The following is a 19767-nucleotide window of genomic DNA, read 5'->3' as shown; positions in this document are numbered from 1 at the left end:
CCCTGCAAACAGCATGTTAGCCTTCGATTCTGCGATCCGATTCCCACCACCGACACCTCTCCACCTCTCATCTCGCTGCGTCTTTGCATCAGAGGTAACAACGGTCTCTGTTGAAACCCACGTTCAAACGCTACCCCCAATCAGTGAGCAGGTAGCTTTGTCGGGTGAGCTTACAGTCTAAAGTTCTGCGAACTAATCGCCACCACCAGGCGTTCGCACCTTTCCGTTTCGCTACGCTTCTGCATCAGAGATGACACTGGGCTTACAGTTGGACCCCACCTAAAAGCTACCTCCAATCATACAGCAGGTGGATTTCAGGTGAAGGCCGGATGTGTCGGAGAAATTTGTGGCTCTCCCATTTCCATCAATCACCCGTACGCGGAGATCGTACAACACCGGCCCATCACAGCTGGCAACGACGATTAACGAGTTCCTGCTCCCTTTTAAACCATGCTTAGGTCACCTAATTAGCAAGTAATTAAATCCCGAAATAATGGTAACAAACTCTTTTTTTATCATAAATAAATAGATACTGTTGTGTCGCCGGCTTTATCGAGATCGGTACCGCTCGCTTCCCGTTCGCTCTCCGTCGGGACGGATTTGCGTGGAGATTTGGGCGAATTTTTTTGACCTCCAGATCTTCGATCCGCCCATTCGTTTGCTGGAATCGCCGGCCGCCGATCGTGAGAACCGGTGCTTGGATCTCTCTTGTCGGTGAGATCTTCTAGGATTCCTATTTGGTGGTCGAAGGCTGGTGATTTGATTGTTTTCAATCGGAGTTGTGGGCGATTGGATATTTGCATCGACTGGGTGGGCTGTAGGGAATAGTGCTTTTTTGGTTGGATCCTTTGGTTAGAGGATTTGGTACCCGATGACTCGGATTCCTTGTAATGTAGGTTTTTGGGACCTGGAATAACGAATTCTGGGGTGTTTAGATTGGCGGATTAGATAGTTCTGGTTGTATTTCGTCGCGGAGGTGAGTTGTAGGGGGATTACTGGCGATTTGCGGAAAGAGAAGGAGGATTTTCTTTTATAACTTCAGTGATTAGGAGAATTCTTTTCTGAGTTTATTATTCTGGGTCAATTTGGCTTGGATCTTCAACTATGGAGCACGTGGTGGCCGGAAAATTTAAGCTTGGCAAAAAGATTGGTAGTGGTTCTTTTGGAGAGCTTTATCTCGGTATGTTATTTTCTTGGATATGTGTGCATCATTTATAAATTCCTTTCATGCCTTGCCTTCTACTTATGGTCACCCCATATTTCTTGGTTTATTTGATTCAGGTGTCAACATACAAAGCGGAGAGGAAGTGGCGGTAAAGCTTGTATGTATCATTGCTTAGCTTGAATTCAAAACATTCAAAATTTTAAATCTAGACATATGTGGCTATTTTTTTTTTTTTTAACTTGAATTTGAATCGATGATAACACTAATTTTTTTATGTGAGAAGTTACAAAGTTTTCCACGTATGACTTCTACCCTAGGTTTACATTGGCAAGTTTACCAGTTGAAACCATGTTACAGTCTATTAAATTAAGGTGTGAAGGTGGCACAAAGCCTGCAACAAACGTATACATTGTTGCATAATATTTGAAACTTTTACATCCTCCATGATATTAAGCCCATTGATCTTGGATGTTACGTATTAGGTCCCATCTCCGAAAATCTAATGAGTGAAATGGTTGCTTGTTCAGTAATCAATGGAGATCAGTTTAATGTGAATTTTGTTCCTTGGTGTGTAATATGTGTTTGCAGGTTTAGCTTTTAGGAAGTTTTTAAACTTGCACCGACCACTCTGTTTTGTTTCTGAAAGTACATTAAAATTTTCTAGTTTGCTTCAGTACTGTATTCATTTGTGATTCTGATGATCTTGATCATAGTCTTGTACTTTAGTTTTGTCTTTATAGCAATCTACTTTTGCTATTCTATTTAATAACACATGAGATCTGAAAATTTACCATTTATGCTTTAATATTGGCAGGAGTCTGTGAAGGCAAAGCATCCTCAACTTCATTATGAGTCAAAGTTGTATATTCATCTCCAAGGAGGAAGTAAGTTGTTAATCTATAATTATGATTCATCTTGTTTGATTGGACATTGCCATTGATGATTTTATTTTTGTGTTTTAATCAAGCTGGAATTCCCCATCTAAAGTGGTTTGGTGTGGAAGGAGAATACAATGTCATGGTCATTGATCTTCTTGGGCCTAGCCTTGAAGACTTGTTCAACTACTGTAACCGGAGGTTTTCACTGAAATCAGTGCTAATGCTTGCTGATCAATTAGTATGTGCACCACGTTGTTACCTGTCTGCTGTAGCTCTAACCTTTCTAACGTCTAATTTTTTATACTTTTCTTATGGGACTTTCTAGCAATGTCATAATACCTGTGTTTTTTATCTTTTTAAAGATTAACCGAGTTGAGTATATGCACTCAAAGGGGTTTCTGCACCGTGATATAAAGCCAGATAACTTTCTTATGGGCCTTGGTCGTAAAGCAAATCAGGTATGTTATTGAATTACTGGAAACTTCAGTTACTAATTGCCCTTCAGACTGATAGATTGATGGCTTAGTTCTAGGAATATGTGATGATAGTTCTTTTGGACTTCAAATCATACTATGATGTTTTATTTTCTTGTTAGGTGTTGAATTTGTTCATGCAATATGGCAATGCAACTTGTGCTTACCTAAAAGTTATATTACATGCTTCTGAAGGTTAGGATAGAACATTTTTACCAAAGATATTGGCAATTGATTGACCAGTGGTTTCCTCACTATGCTCAATATGGTGCATACAAAAATATGGAATGTCAGTTATACCATACAATCCAACTTCATATTAGGCAAGTTATGAAGATCGAGGAAAACAATCTCCAATTACTGTGCAGATTGTAGTTGTACCATCATCTTATATGGCATTTAACCATTCACTTGATTATTTATATCTAGTACTTCCCTAACCAGGTATACAGTCAGAACACACAGGTAAAGATTTTCTTAACAACTCACTTGGAGTGAATAGTTCTTTAGTTTTAGGTATCTGAATGACGAAGCACTTATTTAGCATATATAATTTGTTTTATTTAAAAAATCTTTAGCATATTCCATTGATCTGTGTCCTAATTTGCTGCAACCTGGATGTTCCTGATGAGCACATTTATTACTAATCTTTGGTTGGTTGTTTTTTCATCGGAGTCCAGGGGCTGGGTCTGTGATGGTTGGCAAAATGATGATGATGGATTTGATGATGAACACAGATGCTCAGTAGCATCATCCTCCATAGGATTGTATCCCTTCGTGTATTGCTCAACAGCAATTCCTTTCTTCTCACCTTGTTCTAGTGATCCACTGTGAATCGGAGAGGTCCTATATCATTTCCAACCAACAGGCTTGATTCCCAGACATTTATTCTCTTGCATCTACTAATGGATAGAGAAAAAGGAACTGCGATATAGTGGAGATCATTATTCCAATAAGCATCCATAGTCGATGCTGTAGTTGGTTATGTTTGTTAGGTGCTATGCTTATATATAGCTTCGCTATAAGGCAGATTATGTTTATAGTATCTGATATTTCAGGCTATTGGTTGTTCCTAAAACTGATCACAGTCTGGCAAGGCTTTGGTCAACAACAACACAAAAGGTCTGAGTAGTGGGTATTTGGACTTTGGCATGGGGGCATTATCAGGGATCTTTTAATGCCAGTGTGGCAATAGTATAGAGGTGCAGGGATCTGTTTTAGTTTGTCTCAAGTTGAAATTACAGCAACCACATCAATCATTTATGTAGAGATTGAGAAACCAAATTATGAAATAATGGCTTTAGTCATGTACTCCCAGCGTTTTATGCTGTGTTCTTTGTCTTCTTCATTCTGTTTTCTTGTTTGACATTTGTTATTTACTCTCAGGTTTATATCATTGACTATGGCCTTGCAAAGAAATATAGGGATCTTCAAACTCATAAGCACATACCGTACAGGTAATTATATCTTAGTCCTGACATGTTAATATAAAAGCTTTACCAGCCTGCAAAGAACTCATGCCTACTTATGGTAGTTTTTTAATTAACTGTTGCTGTAGTGAAAATAAGGCTAATTTCAGGATAGCATTTTAAATAAGAGAACCTTGAAAACTATTTTTTTTCCCTTTCGTAATTGATCTTTTTGTTACCACTTACTCATGAAATGAAAAGGATTTTATATGATCTAAAATATGCATCTCTCTTATCATTCAGTTTTTAACCTCAAGATGCAAACCCATAAAGGAAAGATAAAAGGGAAAATTGGAAAGAGAGTAATTAAGATTAGTTTAAATTCTTCTAAGTTTGTTACTGATCTTAAGTAAATACTGTGAACAAGAATGAAGTGCTGATGAGTCATGAATATGGGACTGCTGAATTATTTAAGTCAAGAGTAAGTGATGAATTTGGATCTGCATTTTGTATGGAATTTAATTTTGGAAGGAAACAATATACTGTAGGAGACAATAGAAGTTGGAAAGCATAACACAGAGAAAATTTTGGCTATTAATAATTAAATTGACAGAATATTTTAAAGGCAGAGTAGTTCTTCAAAGTTCAGACCTTTGACGTTTCTATCTTTCTATAACCAATTTGCTAAGGTGGTTAATTTGGTTCTCTCTATCTTGCCCTTGTTTTATTTCTTGTTTTCTTCTGCCAAATGTGTTCGATATCATTTACAACTTCTAAAATGGGATTCTTATGCATATTCAGGAGTTGAGTTTTTGAGTCCTTGCGTTCCATATCTTTATGGACACATGTAATGTTCTTTAGCAATTGGTTATTGCTTATTAATTATGTAAGATGTTATGATCTTTACAGGGAGAATAAGAACCTAACAGGAACAGCACGTTATGCAAGTGTTAATACACATCTTGGGGTTGGTGAGTTTCTTCGACCTAATTTCACATATCATACATCTTGTGCTAACTCATATTGACATTTTCATTTCTACATGCAGAGCAAAGCCGACGAGATGATTTAGAATCTCTTGGCTATGTTCTTATGTATTTTTTAAGAGGAAGGTTAGCATCAATTTGTTGTGCTGTCTGTTACTTTCATTTATAGAATTTGATGACACTTAACATAATATGTCTGATGGTCATTCTTTACCTCAGCCTTCCTTTGCAAGGGCTTAAAGCTGGCAATAAAAAGCAGAAGTATGATAGAATTAGTGAAAAGAAAATGCTTACTCCCGTAGAGGTAACTCGGAATCTTCTTTTTATCTGTTTGATGAAGAACTTGATTATCCAGCATCTTCTATATTTTATTCGCACAATAAGGAAGACGAATGAGAAAACTTTTGGACCTTTTTTTGTGAATCAGGCACTTTGCAAGTCATATCCATCAGAATTTGTATCATACTTCCATTACTGTCGATCATTGCGATTTGAGGACAAGCCAGATTATTCCAGCAGTTCATGTCCACCGCACATCCAAGCAGTCCAAAAGATTGCAACTCGACCTGATGGAACGACATGACATGAAGATGAGCCGTGAATACAGACCATCAACATGAAGTTGCAAGCTTTGTTCATTTAGGAAGCATAGATGCCTTTAATTTCGTCAAACATAGCAACATGATGCTGGGAAAAATTATTATAACTAAATATTTTTTTTCATCTTTGTTTATGAAATTGGGTTTTTCATCAAAATATTAATTTTTTTTTATCAAAAATAAATATTAATCAGAGCAGCACGAAGAGTAGAACAATAAATCAATTAGAAAGTGAGACATCAAATTTTTACGTAAAAAACTAAATGCGAAAAAAAACATATGACCTCCACTTTAAACTTCCATTATCATTAATAATAATAACAGATTTATAATAAGTCTTCTCCAGAATAACTAGAGGATCGTAATAACATCAAGAACACAGATCTTAGCTCAATAATAATATATTATCATTATCATAGATGAATTTCATGAAAGAAAAATTTTAGGTTTCATCAAGTGGATATAGCAAAAAAGTATCTTGAAGAGGATAAACTGTAAATATGTACCGTTAATATTATAAAGCTTATTGCAAGGACTTTCACATAAAATTTGAGCTAAAACCGATAAATTTAACTGCTTAATCATTTGGCAAAAGCCTCAAAACCTTAATTTCTCTCTCCTCTTCTCTCTTGTTCATTTTTTGCGCTACCACAATTCTCACCATTGACCTCTGTACGCACCCTTCTCACATCATGCAAACCATTATTTCCTTCTTTTTTTTTTAATAAATTAGATTTGGACTCAATGCCCAAATCAATTAGTCCAAGCCCATCTAATATCACATTCACGACAACTATATTAGTCTCTTTTTCATTTTTTTTATTTTATTCTCGTTTTTAAAACCTACACTCTTTTTTTATGTAACCTAACTTATTACAGTGAAAACACTTGATATATCTTCTAGATTTGGATCTTCCTCTATAACCACGTAGATTTCTACTATAATTTCTTTCACGTCTTTCTTGTTTTTCAATAACAAGTATACCAGAAGAAGATTCTCTTTATTCTTTCCTTCTAGCATCTTCATTTAGTAAATTATCTTTAACCATTTTTATACTTAGAGTCTTACATGACATGGAGTTATAAATTATCATCACATACGTTTCTCAACTTTCCGATAAAGGGTTGAGAAGTAACAATCCTTGTATTTTATTATCTATATTCATTTTTTATAGCAACCGGCTTGTTTGCAAGATTCTAAAACAGACTTATATACTCAACAATGTTATTATCATCTTTATACTTTAAATTGACAAGCCTTACGAGGAGAAAAATTCTATTTTCTATTAACTTTTTCGTAAAAAGTTTTTTAAATTTTTACCAAACAATATCAGCTCTAATTTCATCAGAAATATACTCATGTAAATTTATATTCATCCATCTTCTAATATAGACTATAACTTTTCTATGTTGAACTTCTCATTCCTTATCTTCCATAGTAGAAGGTTTTTCTTAACTTTAATGAACTTATACAAATCTTTACAATAGAGTAAATCTTTCATTATACGTATTTAAATAGAATAATTTGATGAGTTTAATTTAATCATATCGCTTGACTCTTTCATTTCAATCACAAGAAAAATTAGCATCAAACAACACGATGCTCTAATACCACTTATTGGAAAAAACTATTATAGTAGAATAATTTTTTTCTCTCTTTTTTATCAAAATATATTCCTAATCAAAATAACAACTTATTACCAAAAGTAAATATTAACCAGAGCAGTATAAACAATATAACAATGAATCAATCACAAAGTGAGACATTGAATTTTACATAGAAAACCCAATATGGGAAAATCCATAGGACTGTAGTCCACTTCAAATATTCACTATCACCAATACTGATAATATGTTTATAATAAGTCTTATCCAAAATAATTAGAGGATCATAATAACATAAAAAATATAGATCTTGACTCAACAATAACATAACATCATCACCACAATGAAAAAAAAATTTTAGGTCTCACTAGGTATAACAAAAATGTATATCATATACGATAAATCATAGATTGGTATGTTAAGATTATAGAGCTTATTGCCAAAATTTTTTATATAAAATTTGGACTTAAATCGATAAAGTTTAGCTGTTTGATCATCTAGCAAAACCTCGTAACCTTAATTTTCTCTCTTTGGTTCATTTTCTGTGCATCCAAATTTACCACCGTTAGCACGCCTTTATTCGCAGCCTTCTTATGTTGTGCATGCCACTATTTTTTTTTTTTTTAATAAATCAGATTTGGGCTCAAATACCAAATCAAATGATCCAAGCCCACCTATGGGCTGGACCCAACACATGGTCTACACAGATATGATGATGGAAAGATTTCTTTAGACGAGGAAGAATGTGATAAGGTGTCAGAGTGTATGAAACAATTCCAAAACATTCATAGAAGATTAATCTCGAACATAAATCGTCAAAAACGACCTTCGATCATTTAGGAAAGAAGAAATTCTTCCAATTTTTATGACTGCAATATGGTTTACAAGATCTTGCATTAAGCTTTGCTTGCTACAGCTACTCAGAGCCGCTAAAATGATACTGATATAGAGACCTTTATTTCGTATGCAAGTGCTTAAGCATAATGACGTCGAGCAGTAACTCACTCCTGCAGAAAATTCTAGTATGGATAGCAGTCATAGGAACGTACAACTTCAATCAAACAGCAACGCGTTGGACAAGTAACAGAGTGATACGGTCTTTCATGGTAGTGTTGGAGTGGGTATATGAGTCGATTTATAATTGTATACGTCTGCCATGGATCGTAACAAGTTAATTAATCTTCCGAGCAAAAGGCATGGGGACTGCAGTTGGATCGAGACATTCCTTGTTCACATCCTTCCATGCATCTTGGACCAACACCTGCAGCTTCTTGCATGCCTCATTTGCATCCGTGCTTTACTGTTTTCATGTAGCATTCTACTGTGGAAGCAGTGTGTCCTCTTTCTTGCTCCAGCTGCAACGTCACCGACACGGCTAACTATTTAGTCATTGTCATTTTGTAAAGGGCAATCCTCGATTCAATAACTTGTGTTACTAATCCTATTTAACTTATGGGATAAGGAAATCTATCATAGTCATTTAAATTAGGGGTTTTGTGATAGAATTTGACATATGTATGGCTAGTTGTATTCAGGTTTTGGTAAAATTTGACATATTTCATCATCTCAAACCACACCACTTGTTCACTAAAATGACTTTTTTTTAATAAGTAAAATTATATTAGCTAAACTGTAAAACTAATCAATTGAGAGGGCTAATCTCTCTCCAAATAAATACAATACGAGTGAAATGTTCACTAAAATGACTAATTAATTATCAACATGATGGACTTAAAATGTTGATGAGTTAACCCTATGATAACAAAAAATATCTCTCATTTTTGTTGCAAGTTCGCTACGGATGATGATAACGACTATTTGGTTTCTCTAAATACAAGTCCATATCAAGTATGAGTTGATGATTTTGCATTAATTACTAGAATAAACCAGAGACAGTATTAGAAAAGAGAAAAAACTTACATGGAGAGGCTTTTAAGCTCCTCGCGATGAAGCGATTGGACTAGATTGGAATCTAGCTTGGCGCAAGCTCTAATAACACATCATTTTGTGCTGCATCCTCTTGGTAGATGGAGAAGTAGTTTCTTGTCAAGAGCCTTCTCGTACTTCGAAATAGAGGTGTCTCAAGGGAAAGACACACTTTCATCGATCACTTAACATAGAGGTAAGTATACGTCTTGTGAAAGAAATGACTTCGTCAAGTATTGTCTCTCCATGTGTTCCAAGGTAGGCTGCGTTGTATAAACTTAATAGTCCCTCCACATCACCCTTCAAGTCAGACATGAAACTTCCTGCCTCATCTTTAAACTTGTTAAAAGCATCTGCAGTACGAAGCTGTGTATTCACGTCTACCACAGACTATTTGGTGAATTATAACAGAAATCTTGTCTACCACGAACTATTTAGTAACAATAGTTGCTCAAGCCTCTTTAAGTCAATTTTGCAGATCTTGTCATCAAAATGATTAATCGATCCGGCGTCAAACTTCATTTTGGATTGCCAAACCAAATGTAACTAAAGCTAGTCTAACGTGACATTGATTTCTTTCATCATATAGGACTGTTCAGTGCTTATATGTTCTTACACTCTCAAAGATTGAAGAACACTACCTGGAGATATGTTATATCCATGTTGTCTAAGTAGTCGATATTGAAGAGCGGCCTCGTAGAGACAATGGGTGTTAAAATCTGCATCATAAACTTTTCTTAATGCTTGGCTTATCTCTTTCTCAAAATGATAGTCCACTCCAAGATTTGGATGGCATCGATCAATTGCATGGTCTGCATTAAACACTGTAGTTCTGCAGCATGCTCTTTATCGGCTCCCGTATGTCTCTTGATATTTCCTTCATCCATGCATGATTGTCCTGCATCAATTTGCAACGCAGAATGATAAAACAAATGCAGGTATTCCCGACCATATGAAGCAATCGGCCCACTTCTTGCAGATAGGCCGAATTATGTTTGATTTTAATAGATGCACAGAATTTGCTCAGCTAGCAAGTTGTGCACATTGCATTTTCACGAAACTTCATTTTTAGTTCAGGCATTAGAAGCATTAGCATTTACTGGAAATACTATAGATAAGATTAGTCGCACTCTTCATGAATGCCTGTGCTTTAGAAGAGGATGAGACTTGCGTAATGTAGAAGTCACACAAAAGTTTAGTTGCACTTAGATGCATGCCTGAGCTTCGGAAGAGGGTGAGACATGCGTAATGAAGTAGTCACCCCAAACACTGGGATGGTAGCCTGAGGTCTTTCGAGAAGCCTCCTCAACAACGCTTGCGACGAGGCACTCAGAGCTCATGGTCTCCACCCCTAGTCACTCGACGATATATATAGCAAAGAGTTGCCTTGTGGAATTGTGAGAGAGAGGAAGCCCTCATGGTTCGATGTTTATAGGGGTTGAGCAATTGCCGTAATTATGTTATTATTGCATGGCTGTCAAATCTGGCATCAGGATCAACATAGAAGGTTGTCTGCTGTGACATATGCTTGCATCTCAAATTATCTAATGCACGTCGAATAAAATGCTATTGACAATTTATTTTGAGCATCGGCAAATCCAAAAGCGTGTGCCATTTTGTCAAAAATTAATTATTTTTTATTCGCATCAATCACCAGGAAAATTTTTGTTCGTGACTCGTGACCTCTTTCTATGGCTTCCCTCTCACAAAGACGTTGCTGTTGAACATGTATATTTGGCAAGGAAAACTCTTCTTCTTCTTCTTCTTCTTCTGATCTTAGTAACTATTTGGTTGTACATGTATTTTCTCATGCCACTTGTCTCATTGCCATATCTGCCTCCTTTCCTCACTTGCAGATCTATTTCAATGCAATATTGGGTTCAAATAATTAGTAGACAATGGTATCTGAAAAAGAGTGGTAACTCAGGATATATAATCTTAAATAAACGCTGCACGAATTATTTTGAACCATTAAGCAAGAAACATATGTATATACGTAAATGTAGAGCCTCTATAACAACACGACTTGCATAGATTTCACTAGCTAGAGCTTCCCATGGGTATCACATTGCACTTTAATATACATAATATGTTTTTCCAGAAAAATTAGAAACTATATTGTTTCAAAAAATGGTTACAATTATTATCCTTAGCATCGGAGGAAAAGTAGTAAGATCAGAAGGGAAGTCCTCCCTCCCTCCAAAAACCATCCACCTTATGAGTCCGAGCATTATTTGCTAGTCAATTTACTAAGTGATTTGTCACCCTAAATTCATATATCACTTTAAACTTCTCAAACATACTTAGAAATCTAAAATATTTTCAGTAAAATTAAAAAAAAAAATCTTGAATATTCTTATTTTACTTTTCATATTAGATAATATGATTGATGAAAGTTATACGAGTGCATGGTAACACGATCAAATTCGAATAGAATGAACATAAAGTTATTGTTTAATAACTACAAAACGAAAAATTTAAAACCCAACTATCATTCGTGTTCACAATCCTGTTACCACTCCCAAGCAACATAATGTACCCAAATCTAAGATGCTTAATTGAAGATAAAAATAACTTCCAAGTCTAGCTAGTCTTTCGAAAATGTTAGCCTTGAAACATAAAAGAGATAATCAACATATAAGAGATGACAAACTTCTTATCATGATATAAGGGTTATGACCTTCTCAAAAGTTTTCTCCAAATCAATTTTTGTCATGATATAAGGGTTATGACCTTTAGAATAAAAAAAAGAGTGGCAAGCTCCTGAGACATAAGAACATTATCACAGAAACAAACTATTCCATATAAATCATAGAAGGGAGAATAGTTTTCAAACAGTTGGCAGGGACTTTAACAAAGATACGATAGTTCACATTAAATAAAGAAATATGTTTGGAATACTTAATTTCATGTAGAGAAAAGTCCAATCATGAAATCATTTAATAGCCATAGATACAAAATCCTTAATGATTATTTCTCATTTTTTTTATAAAACTTGATAGTAAAAAACCTTCTTTTACCCTTGTCAATAGATCTCTTAAGACCCCAAAAATTTCATCCATAGAAAAGGATTTAATAATGGAATTTCTATCACTATTGAAAAGCACATTAAGGGAAGGCCTGGAAGAAATACCAAGAGACATAAAATGAGAATCATTTCAAAAATTGATGAAAAGAGAAAAAAAGCATCTCTAAAATATGACTAATGAAATTATTCCATCTACAAATAGAAATAAGGTTGTGATAATACGTAAAATTGTCCCTCTATTTAGTGTTAATCTGCCTAAGAAGAGTTCCATACTATTTGGGTAAGACAAATAGATGGAGATGCTGGTTTTGACTCAAAGAAGAATTGGCCTCATCCCTCTTGAGGGACACAATCTCTGGCGTGGTAAACAGTAGAGATCCAAGTCCACCCAAATAATATTTGTTCCGATAAGAAATCTCACCCCTAACCCCACCAAGGTTTGTAGAAAACAAGACAAGGGCATCAAAAGGACTAAACAAAAATTTCAAAGACTGATTAATGATATGCTTGACCTCCTCATAATCATTCTAAAAATTTTGATATTTAACGAAATCTTTTTTATAAGAAGCATGACTAGAGTATTGGATATGAACAACAATTTCAATTTTACAAAATACATGGGCCCAATTTCACTTGTGCCTATCAAATTGGATCAAGATTGTGATTCAATTCAATTGAACCAAATCGATTTAGTTCTGTCTCACTTAACAATTTGAACTCTATCCGACATAACAACTTCAAGAGCCTTTCTCAAGTGGGCAAGCACTAGGTCAACAAGATCTTACATAGAGTAATTATCATTTAGCTAAACCAACAAGACTTAACCAACAACTTGCAAATTGCTTTGAACTATTAAGCAAGCATTTATTTTTCCATGGATAATATTGGCTTGATCTTCCCGCCATTACAGTAAACATTCATTAGACGTGCAGCTTTTAGTTTATAAAAGCTTAAATATATTTCAGGATAAAGGATTAATAAAAGGAGTAAGCATCCTCAGACAATCAAATTGGAATAGGATGTACGAGTAACAAAGAGATGAAGTACTTCATCTTTGTAGAGGAGTTGGTGTATCCAACGACTTGCTTATATATATTTTCCACCATTCGTGAAAAATTAACAGTCCTTTCAAGTAAAGCAATGGGGAATAGAGTTGGATTGAGGCACTCTTCATTTATATCCTTCCATGCATCTTCAACTAGATCTTGGAGCTTCTTACAAGCCACTTGCACATTTGTTCCGTGCTCTTTCATGTAGCATTGGACTGTGGAGGCAACATGTGCTTTTGTTCCAGCTGCAAATTTCATGAAAAAAGAAAATGAATGATCTACAAATTGAATTCTGAGGGATCTTTTCAGGATTTACATGTTCCTCAAATTAAAACAAATTATTAGACTACTATCGATAACAAGTGGTAGATGAGAGGAATTTAGGAATCTACAGATGAGATTTTTCGTTTGTGCTATATTTGGTAATATATTATGAACAATGTTTATATGATAAAAATAGAGTAGATTGTGAAGTAATGTCATCCATGATACGACAAATTATTGCAGAAGCTCGGACAATCTTTGGGATACTAGTAATCCACTCAAATGCCTCCTTAGTTGCTATTTCTCCCATTCCAACAAAAGAAGCACATTCGAGCATAGGATACGCTGCACTGATTAGAGAAACACGTAGATGTTCTTCCAAAGTTGGCACGTAATGTTGATCTTTCCATTTGGATTCCTCAAAATAAGCTTTAGATAAATCTTTCATCTGTACCTAAGTAAAACAAAACCATTTCTTAATATTCGTATTGTATGAGTAGCATCTACGAGTTGGACAATCTAAGTTCAATAATATCGCATCTGAAATGCTTATTCTTTGTATTGGCCATTAGTGGATTTGTTTATTGCTTATGTAATGCTAATTAATAAAAGTGAAAATAAGAAGAACCTTATAATCTCATCACTCACCGCTTCCTTCAGATATGTTATGCGATATTTCTCACCGAAAGCCAATAAATCTTCAAACTCTTCAAAGGTGTGGATTAGCTTTAGATAATAATCCTTCATCTACTCTGGTAATTGATGAACAACCTTCCCGTCCCATCTGCATATGTATTAGTTTCACCATCTTTAAAAAAATAGAACATAAACATACATGTTGTTATTTTGCTATACGCAATGACTAAAACTATTATGCGATATTTTATTTCATTATATGATATTATTAGTGACACTTTTTGTTATCATCTGTTGAGCCATGATAGTCCATGTATATGAGATTTACGAACCTTTGAATTGCCTCAGTTAGTCGTTGACTCTCCTCCAATGTCCTATAAACATCATATATGTCATCCAAAATTAAAGTAAGGGCAATCACTTTGGTTATTATCACTCGTGCACGAGAATAGCAGGGTTCAAAGTATACTCCCAGGATCGAGAAGTAGCATTCCACCAATCGATCTCGAGCAAAACTAAGATTTTTTGAGAGGGCTAAATCATTCCACCACCGTTCACAAATCAAAATAGCATTACGTATCAATTTAAGTTTGATATTTAAGTTTGGTGGGAGGAGGAACCAATCTCAGCAATTAGCCTGCACTTGTTTACATTTGCAACTTGATTGTATCTTTTTTCTTTATGAAAATCCAGAAGAAATATAGCTCCAAGGAATTCAGAAGTGAGGAGGAGCTTACTTGGTGATGTTCTTAAGTTCCTTGTGATGAAGAGATTGCAACAAATTGGAGTCCAACTTTGCAAGCTCCAGGGTGGCATCTTCTTGGCATCATTCTTCTACAGAGAGGTGTCTCGAGGTGGAGAGACACTTGCGTTGTTAATGGTGGTTTAAGATGGCTTCATCAAGAATGATCTCACCATGAATCCCAAGATAGGCTGCGTTGTACATGCTTAGTAGTCCCTTCACATCACTGCCCAACGTAGACATGAAACTCGCTCCCTCAGCTTTGAACTTGTTAAAGGCATCTGCAGAAAAACAAAATATTTTTTGTTTTGAGAAAAAAAAAACATAAAGCCATATTATCAAAATCAATTCGCTGTTCTAAATGATTATGTGATAATCAAAATAATGACTTTTGTGAGTGATTTTTATGTTTATTTTACCAAAGAAAATATTTTTGGTACTGTCAACATCTATGATTGAATTAAATAAAAGATGATAAAAAAAAAGATCGTATTGTTTTGGACCACACCTACAAATACTGCTTTATTTGAAGGAATTAAGCATATTACTTGGGGACACATAATATCCTTGTTGTCAATATCAGCATCATGGATTTGACTTAATGCTTCGATTATTCCCTTTTGAAAGTGATAATCCAATCCAAGAAGCTGGATTGAATCAATCAGTTCCATGGTCTGCAGCCGATCAGTAGTATCATTGAACATGCTCTTTACTTGCCCCCTCAGCTCTTCGGCTCTTTATTTCATCCTTGCATCACACCTCTGCTTCATCCTTGAATATATATATATATATATATATATATATATATATATATATATATATATATATATATATATATATATATATATATATATATGTGTGTGTGTGTGTGTGTGTGTGTTCATTTTACTGCAGCCTTCAGTTTCCAAAGGCTTAAATATATTTTAGAATAAATTAACATATTGCAATTCAAACTATTAAATATGGATTTATATCCATACATTCCTTAAACAAGAGATCCTATAGCAAACTAATATAGATAGACTTTCCTAATGATTTATTGGCTAACACAAGAAACTTAAATTTACTGACTCTTCCAACAATACTTTAATATCTTTAACAATAACAATACTATCGATCATTTTGCTGATCGAGATTCAGACCATAGGATTGATAGGAGTACATGATCAAATCTCAATAGGATGCACCAGTAACAAAGAAATATTGTCTCTAGTATAAGTAGACGAGTTGGTGTATCCATCAATATCCTTGTAAATATCATTAAATAGGCATAGAAAATTGACTATCCTTTTAAGCAAAGGCATGGATACTGCAGTCGGATTGAGGCACTCTTCGTTTACATCTTTCCATGCGTCTTCAACCAAAACTTGGAGATTCTCGCATGCCACATGCTCATTTGTACCAAACTCTTTCATGTAGCATTGGATTGTGGAGGCAACATGTTCCCTGGTTTGCTCCAGCTGCAAGTTTCACAACATAAAAAAGCATGGAACTCTAAATATTTGAAAGTAATAAACTTAGATTTGCAGTATCTTCTGGAGTTGAAATCATTTTGTCTTGGGAGCAATATCCTCATGCATGGAGTTTTGTAGGATTAGGAGTTCAAATAAAACTATAGGTTAGTGCATAATTATAGGTTAGTTCAAATAAAGTTATATTATTTAGTTTTTCCTCTTCTCCCTTCCAATCTTTATATTATCCTCTCCTGTGATTATATTATTAAGTTTTACATTGTCTACCGTACATAACATCAGGTTGCAAACTGTCGTTTAATAAACTCCTAAAAATTATAGTTCTTTGTTTTGTTTCAGAATTTTTTCTCTTTAAATTTTTGGTGTTTATATAAGAAAATATGATATATTTTATTTTGTAAGATCAATAAGTATGTTAAATAAGGTTTTCAAAATTCAAAATTAATAATAAGTTACCTCATGTGAAACGAAGTCATTGACGATACGAGCAATTAATGCAGAAGCCTTGACGATCTTAGGGAAACTAGCAACCCACTCGAATGCCTCCTTTGTTGCTACTTCCCCCATTCCAACAAAACAAGCACAAACAAGCATAGGATAGGCTGAACTGATGAGCGAGATTTGCAGATGTTCTTCTAATTTTGGCACATACTGTTTGACAGCCCATTTGTTTTCCTCGAGATAGGATCTTGATAAACCTTTCATCTATGATAAAGGTGAGGAAACGGTGATATCGTGTAAGAAATAAGAAGCCAAAAAACACTTGAAGTATAGCACGACTTGGAATTTGTAGAGTAGATAAAAAATGAAATGTGCAATCAGATTTTTCTTGTTTACCAAATATTAATTCATTACATTAGTCTAAATTGAAATCCATTAAAATAAAAAAAATTACCGCTTCCTTAAGATAAAATAAACGATACTTCTCACTGGGTGCTAGCAAATTTTCGAATTCCTCAAAGGTATGGATTAGGTTTAGAAAATAGCCCTTCATATACTCTGGTAGCTGATGAACAGCCTTGGCATCCCACCTACATATGAATTAGCTTTATCCACAAAGAATCAAACTATTATGCCATATCTGTCATGGCACCCGCTGTTCTAATCAATTGAGATAAGATATCTCATTCCCGACAATAATAAAACAAAAAAACGCTATCCAATAACAAGAGATATCCAAACCTTTGAATTGCTTGAGTGAGTAGTTGACTCTCCTCGAATGTGCTATAGAGATCATAGATATCATCCAAGATAGAAGTCATGGCCATCACCTTGGTGGTAATCACTCGTGCACGAGAATAGTGAGGTTCAAAGTACACCGCAAGTATCCAATAATAACATTCCACCACCCGATCTCGTGCAAAACTTAGATTTTTGGTGAGGAATAAATCATTCCACCATCTTCAATGCAATCCACAAACCACAATGTTGTTGCCAATCCAAACATCGATAAAAAAAGATGAACACAATCAAACATTTCTACAATAACAGTGTTCTACGTATTCAAGTGTACTCAACCTGAACTCTCAATCAATCTAACTGTGGGAAAGAACTTACATGGAGATGCTCTTAATCTCGTCGCGATGAAGACATTGCAGTAGATTGAAGTCAAGCTTTGCCAGCTCTAGTAAGGCATCATTTCGTGTCGCACAATCTTGGTAGATGGAGATGTAATTTCGTGCCAAGAGCCTTTCCATTCTTCTACAGAGAGGACTCTCAAGGAAGAGTCTCACTTGCGTTGCTAATGGTGGTGTGAGATCACTTAACATGGACGCAAGCTGGTCCCTTGTAAAAGAAATAGCTTCATCGAGTATGGTCTCCTCATGTATCCGTAGATAAGCCGCATTGTATAAGCTTAAAAGTCCCTTTGGATCATCCTTCAAGGTGGACACTAAATTTCCTTCCTCATCTTTGAACTTGTTAAAAACATCTGTTGATTCATGAAGTTTTGAGAAAACACATAAAGTGGTTTTATTTTATTTACTTTATTGTAACAATTTCACAAAAAATGGCCCTGATTCTCTTAAAATCAAACATAGTAATTTGATCTCTATAATATTTCAAATATACTTCAAATATAAATCATGGTATACGCCAAAGATAGTTTCAATAGGAACTTTCAGTGACAAATGTGTATTATCCGATTGCAGGGTCATGAAAAGGGAAAACAATTACTATACTAGTAAGGCAGCAACAATTATAGACGATGTATATATATATATATATATATATATATATATATATATATATATATATATATATAACAAAGTACATCTTTTTGATATAGTATGAGGTCACTCATGTACAGAGAAGAAATTTTGTAGCAAATTGACCAGCTAATGTTGTTAGAAGCCATCGGATTGGATTTGTCAGTGACTTCTTTTTTGATGGGCTGATTAAGTTGTTCTCCTAAAAAAAAATCCTTCATCATATCTAAAAAACAAATCGATTTACTTCTGCAAACATAATATTTCTATGCTTGAATTAAACACAAGGCGAACACAAAATTATAGAGAAAACATACAAATACATCTACTCCAAGGAAACGTAAGAGCATATTACCAGGGGTCACATGATACCCTTGTTGTCTCAGCAGTCGAAACCGGAGAGCAGTCTCGTAGAGACCTTGACAGTTCAAATCGGCATCATGGACTCGTTTTAATGCTTCACTTATTTCTTTCTCGAAGTGATAACTCAATCCAAGAAGCTGGATTGAATCGACCAAGTCCATAGTTTGCAAGATGTCGGTAGTGTCCTTGAACATGCTTCTTACCTGCTCCGTCAGTTCTGCAGCTCTCTCTTGCATCCTTGCATCGCACTCCTGCATCCTCCATAGCAATTAATTGTTCAACCAACAAAACCGAAAGAAAGTAGCATGCGCACATTTTTCATGTTAATGAATCATTAACATCATTCGTTCTCGGAGAGTTTCTTGCCTAAAACTTAGAACCTAAGTGAGATATATGTGTATATACATGCCTGTGTACCGGGGGAGGACTGGGCCTTTAAGATAAAGTAATCACCCCAAACGGTGGGATGGTAGCTTGCAGACTTGCGAATCACCACTTCATCACCTGGAACGTGTGGCTGCGAAATCATGTTCTCCATTCTGATCTGGATGCAAGTGATGAGAGGATGGCGAGAGCCTGCAGCCTCGTGTAGCAATTTATAGAGTCTTAAAGCTGGTTTGGTTTCGTAAGTAACACGTTTTATGAGAAAGAAGATAACGAATGGGTCATCAGGGACTGGACGCTCCTTTTTGCTTGCCTTATGTTTTTAGCTTATCCATCATTTTTAATTGACGTCCGACAAAATATCTTGCAAGTGGTATGATTAGTTTTGAATCCAATAATATAGGAAAAAGACGAGATACAATTAGTTTTGCATCCATCATCCTTGCTCTCACTCTCGTAATGGAAACTATAAATCATGTATATAATCGTATATTAACTTAAGTTTTGTTACAAACTCTAAGTAGTGTCAAACTCATCAGTCTACTCACTCTCAAACTATAAATATAGTTTAACTTTCAACA

The 19767-nt window shown here is 35.0% G+C and overlaps 2 protein-coding genes across 6 annotated transcripts; one reads left to right on the top strand and one right to left on the bottom strand.

The window, feature by feature from the left end:
• The first annotated feature begins 542 nt into the window (after positions 1–542).
• LOC135679186 (casein kinase 1-like) lies at positions 543–5634 on the top strand. Its single transcript, XM_065192669.1, has 10 exons — positions 543–1180; positions 1282–1322; positions 1980–2049; positions 2133–2281; positions 2406–2501; positions 3903–3973; positions 4835–4896; positions 4974–5037; positions 5131–5215; positions 5339–5634. Exons 1-10 carry the CDS (start codon positions 1105–1107, stop codon positions 5492–5494), a joined length of 870 nt encoding a protein of 289 aa, XP_065048741.1. The 5' UTR covers positions 543–1104; the 3' UTR covers positions 5495–5634.
• Positions 5635–12932: 7298 nt separating this feature from the next.
• On the bottom strand, positions 12933–19344 carry LOC135679185 (alpha-humulene synthase-like). 5 transcript variants are annotated; one of them, XR_010515174.1, is made up of 10 exons: positions 19212–19344; positions 18795–19053; positions 17790–18162; positions 17415–17633; positions 17128–17263; positions 16689–16937; positions 16050–16220; positions 14756–15043; positions 14031–14166; positions 12933–13836 (listed from the first exon to the last, which is right to left on the bottom strand). XR_010515174.1 is itself a non-coding variant. In XM_065192667.1 (7 exons), the coding sequence occupies exons 1-7, from the start codon at positions 19338–19340 to the stop codon at positions 15927–15929; spliced, it is 1659 nt and encodes a 552-aa protein (XP_065048739.1). In that variant the 5' UTR covers positions 19341–19344; the 3' UTR covers positions 15805–15926. The 5 variants fall into 5 exon arrangements, 1 of the variants encoding a protein (XP_065048739.1); XR_010515175.1 differs by having other exon boundaries at positions 12933–13830; XR_010515176.1 differs by having other exon boundaries at positions 12934–13363.
• Positions 19345–19767: the final 423 nt, after the last annotated feature.

Source organism: Musa acuminata, chromosome BXJ1-7, assembly GCF_036884655.1.
Source record: "Musa acuminata AAA Group cultivar baxijiao chromosome BXJ1-7, Cavendish_Baxijiao_AAA, whole genome shotgun sequence".
NCBI lineage: Eukaryota > Viridiplantae > Streptophyta > Magnoliopsida > Zingiberales > Musaceae > Musa > Musa acuminata.
This window is presented reverse-complemented; position numbering and strand designations above follow the sequence as displayed.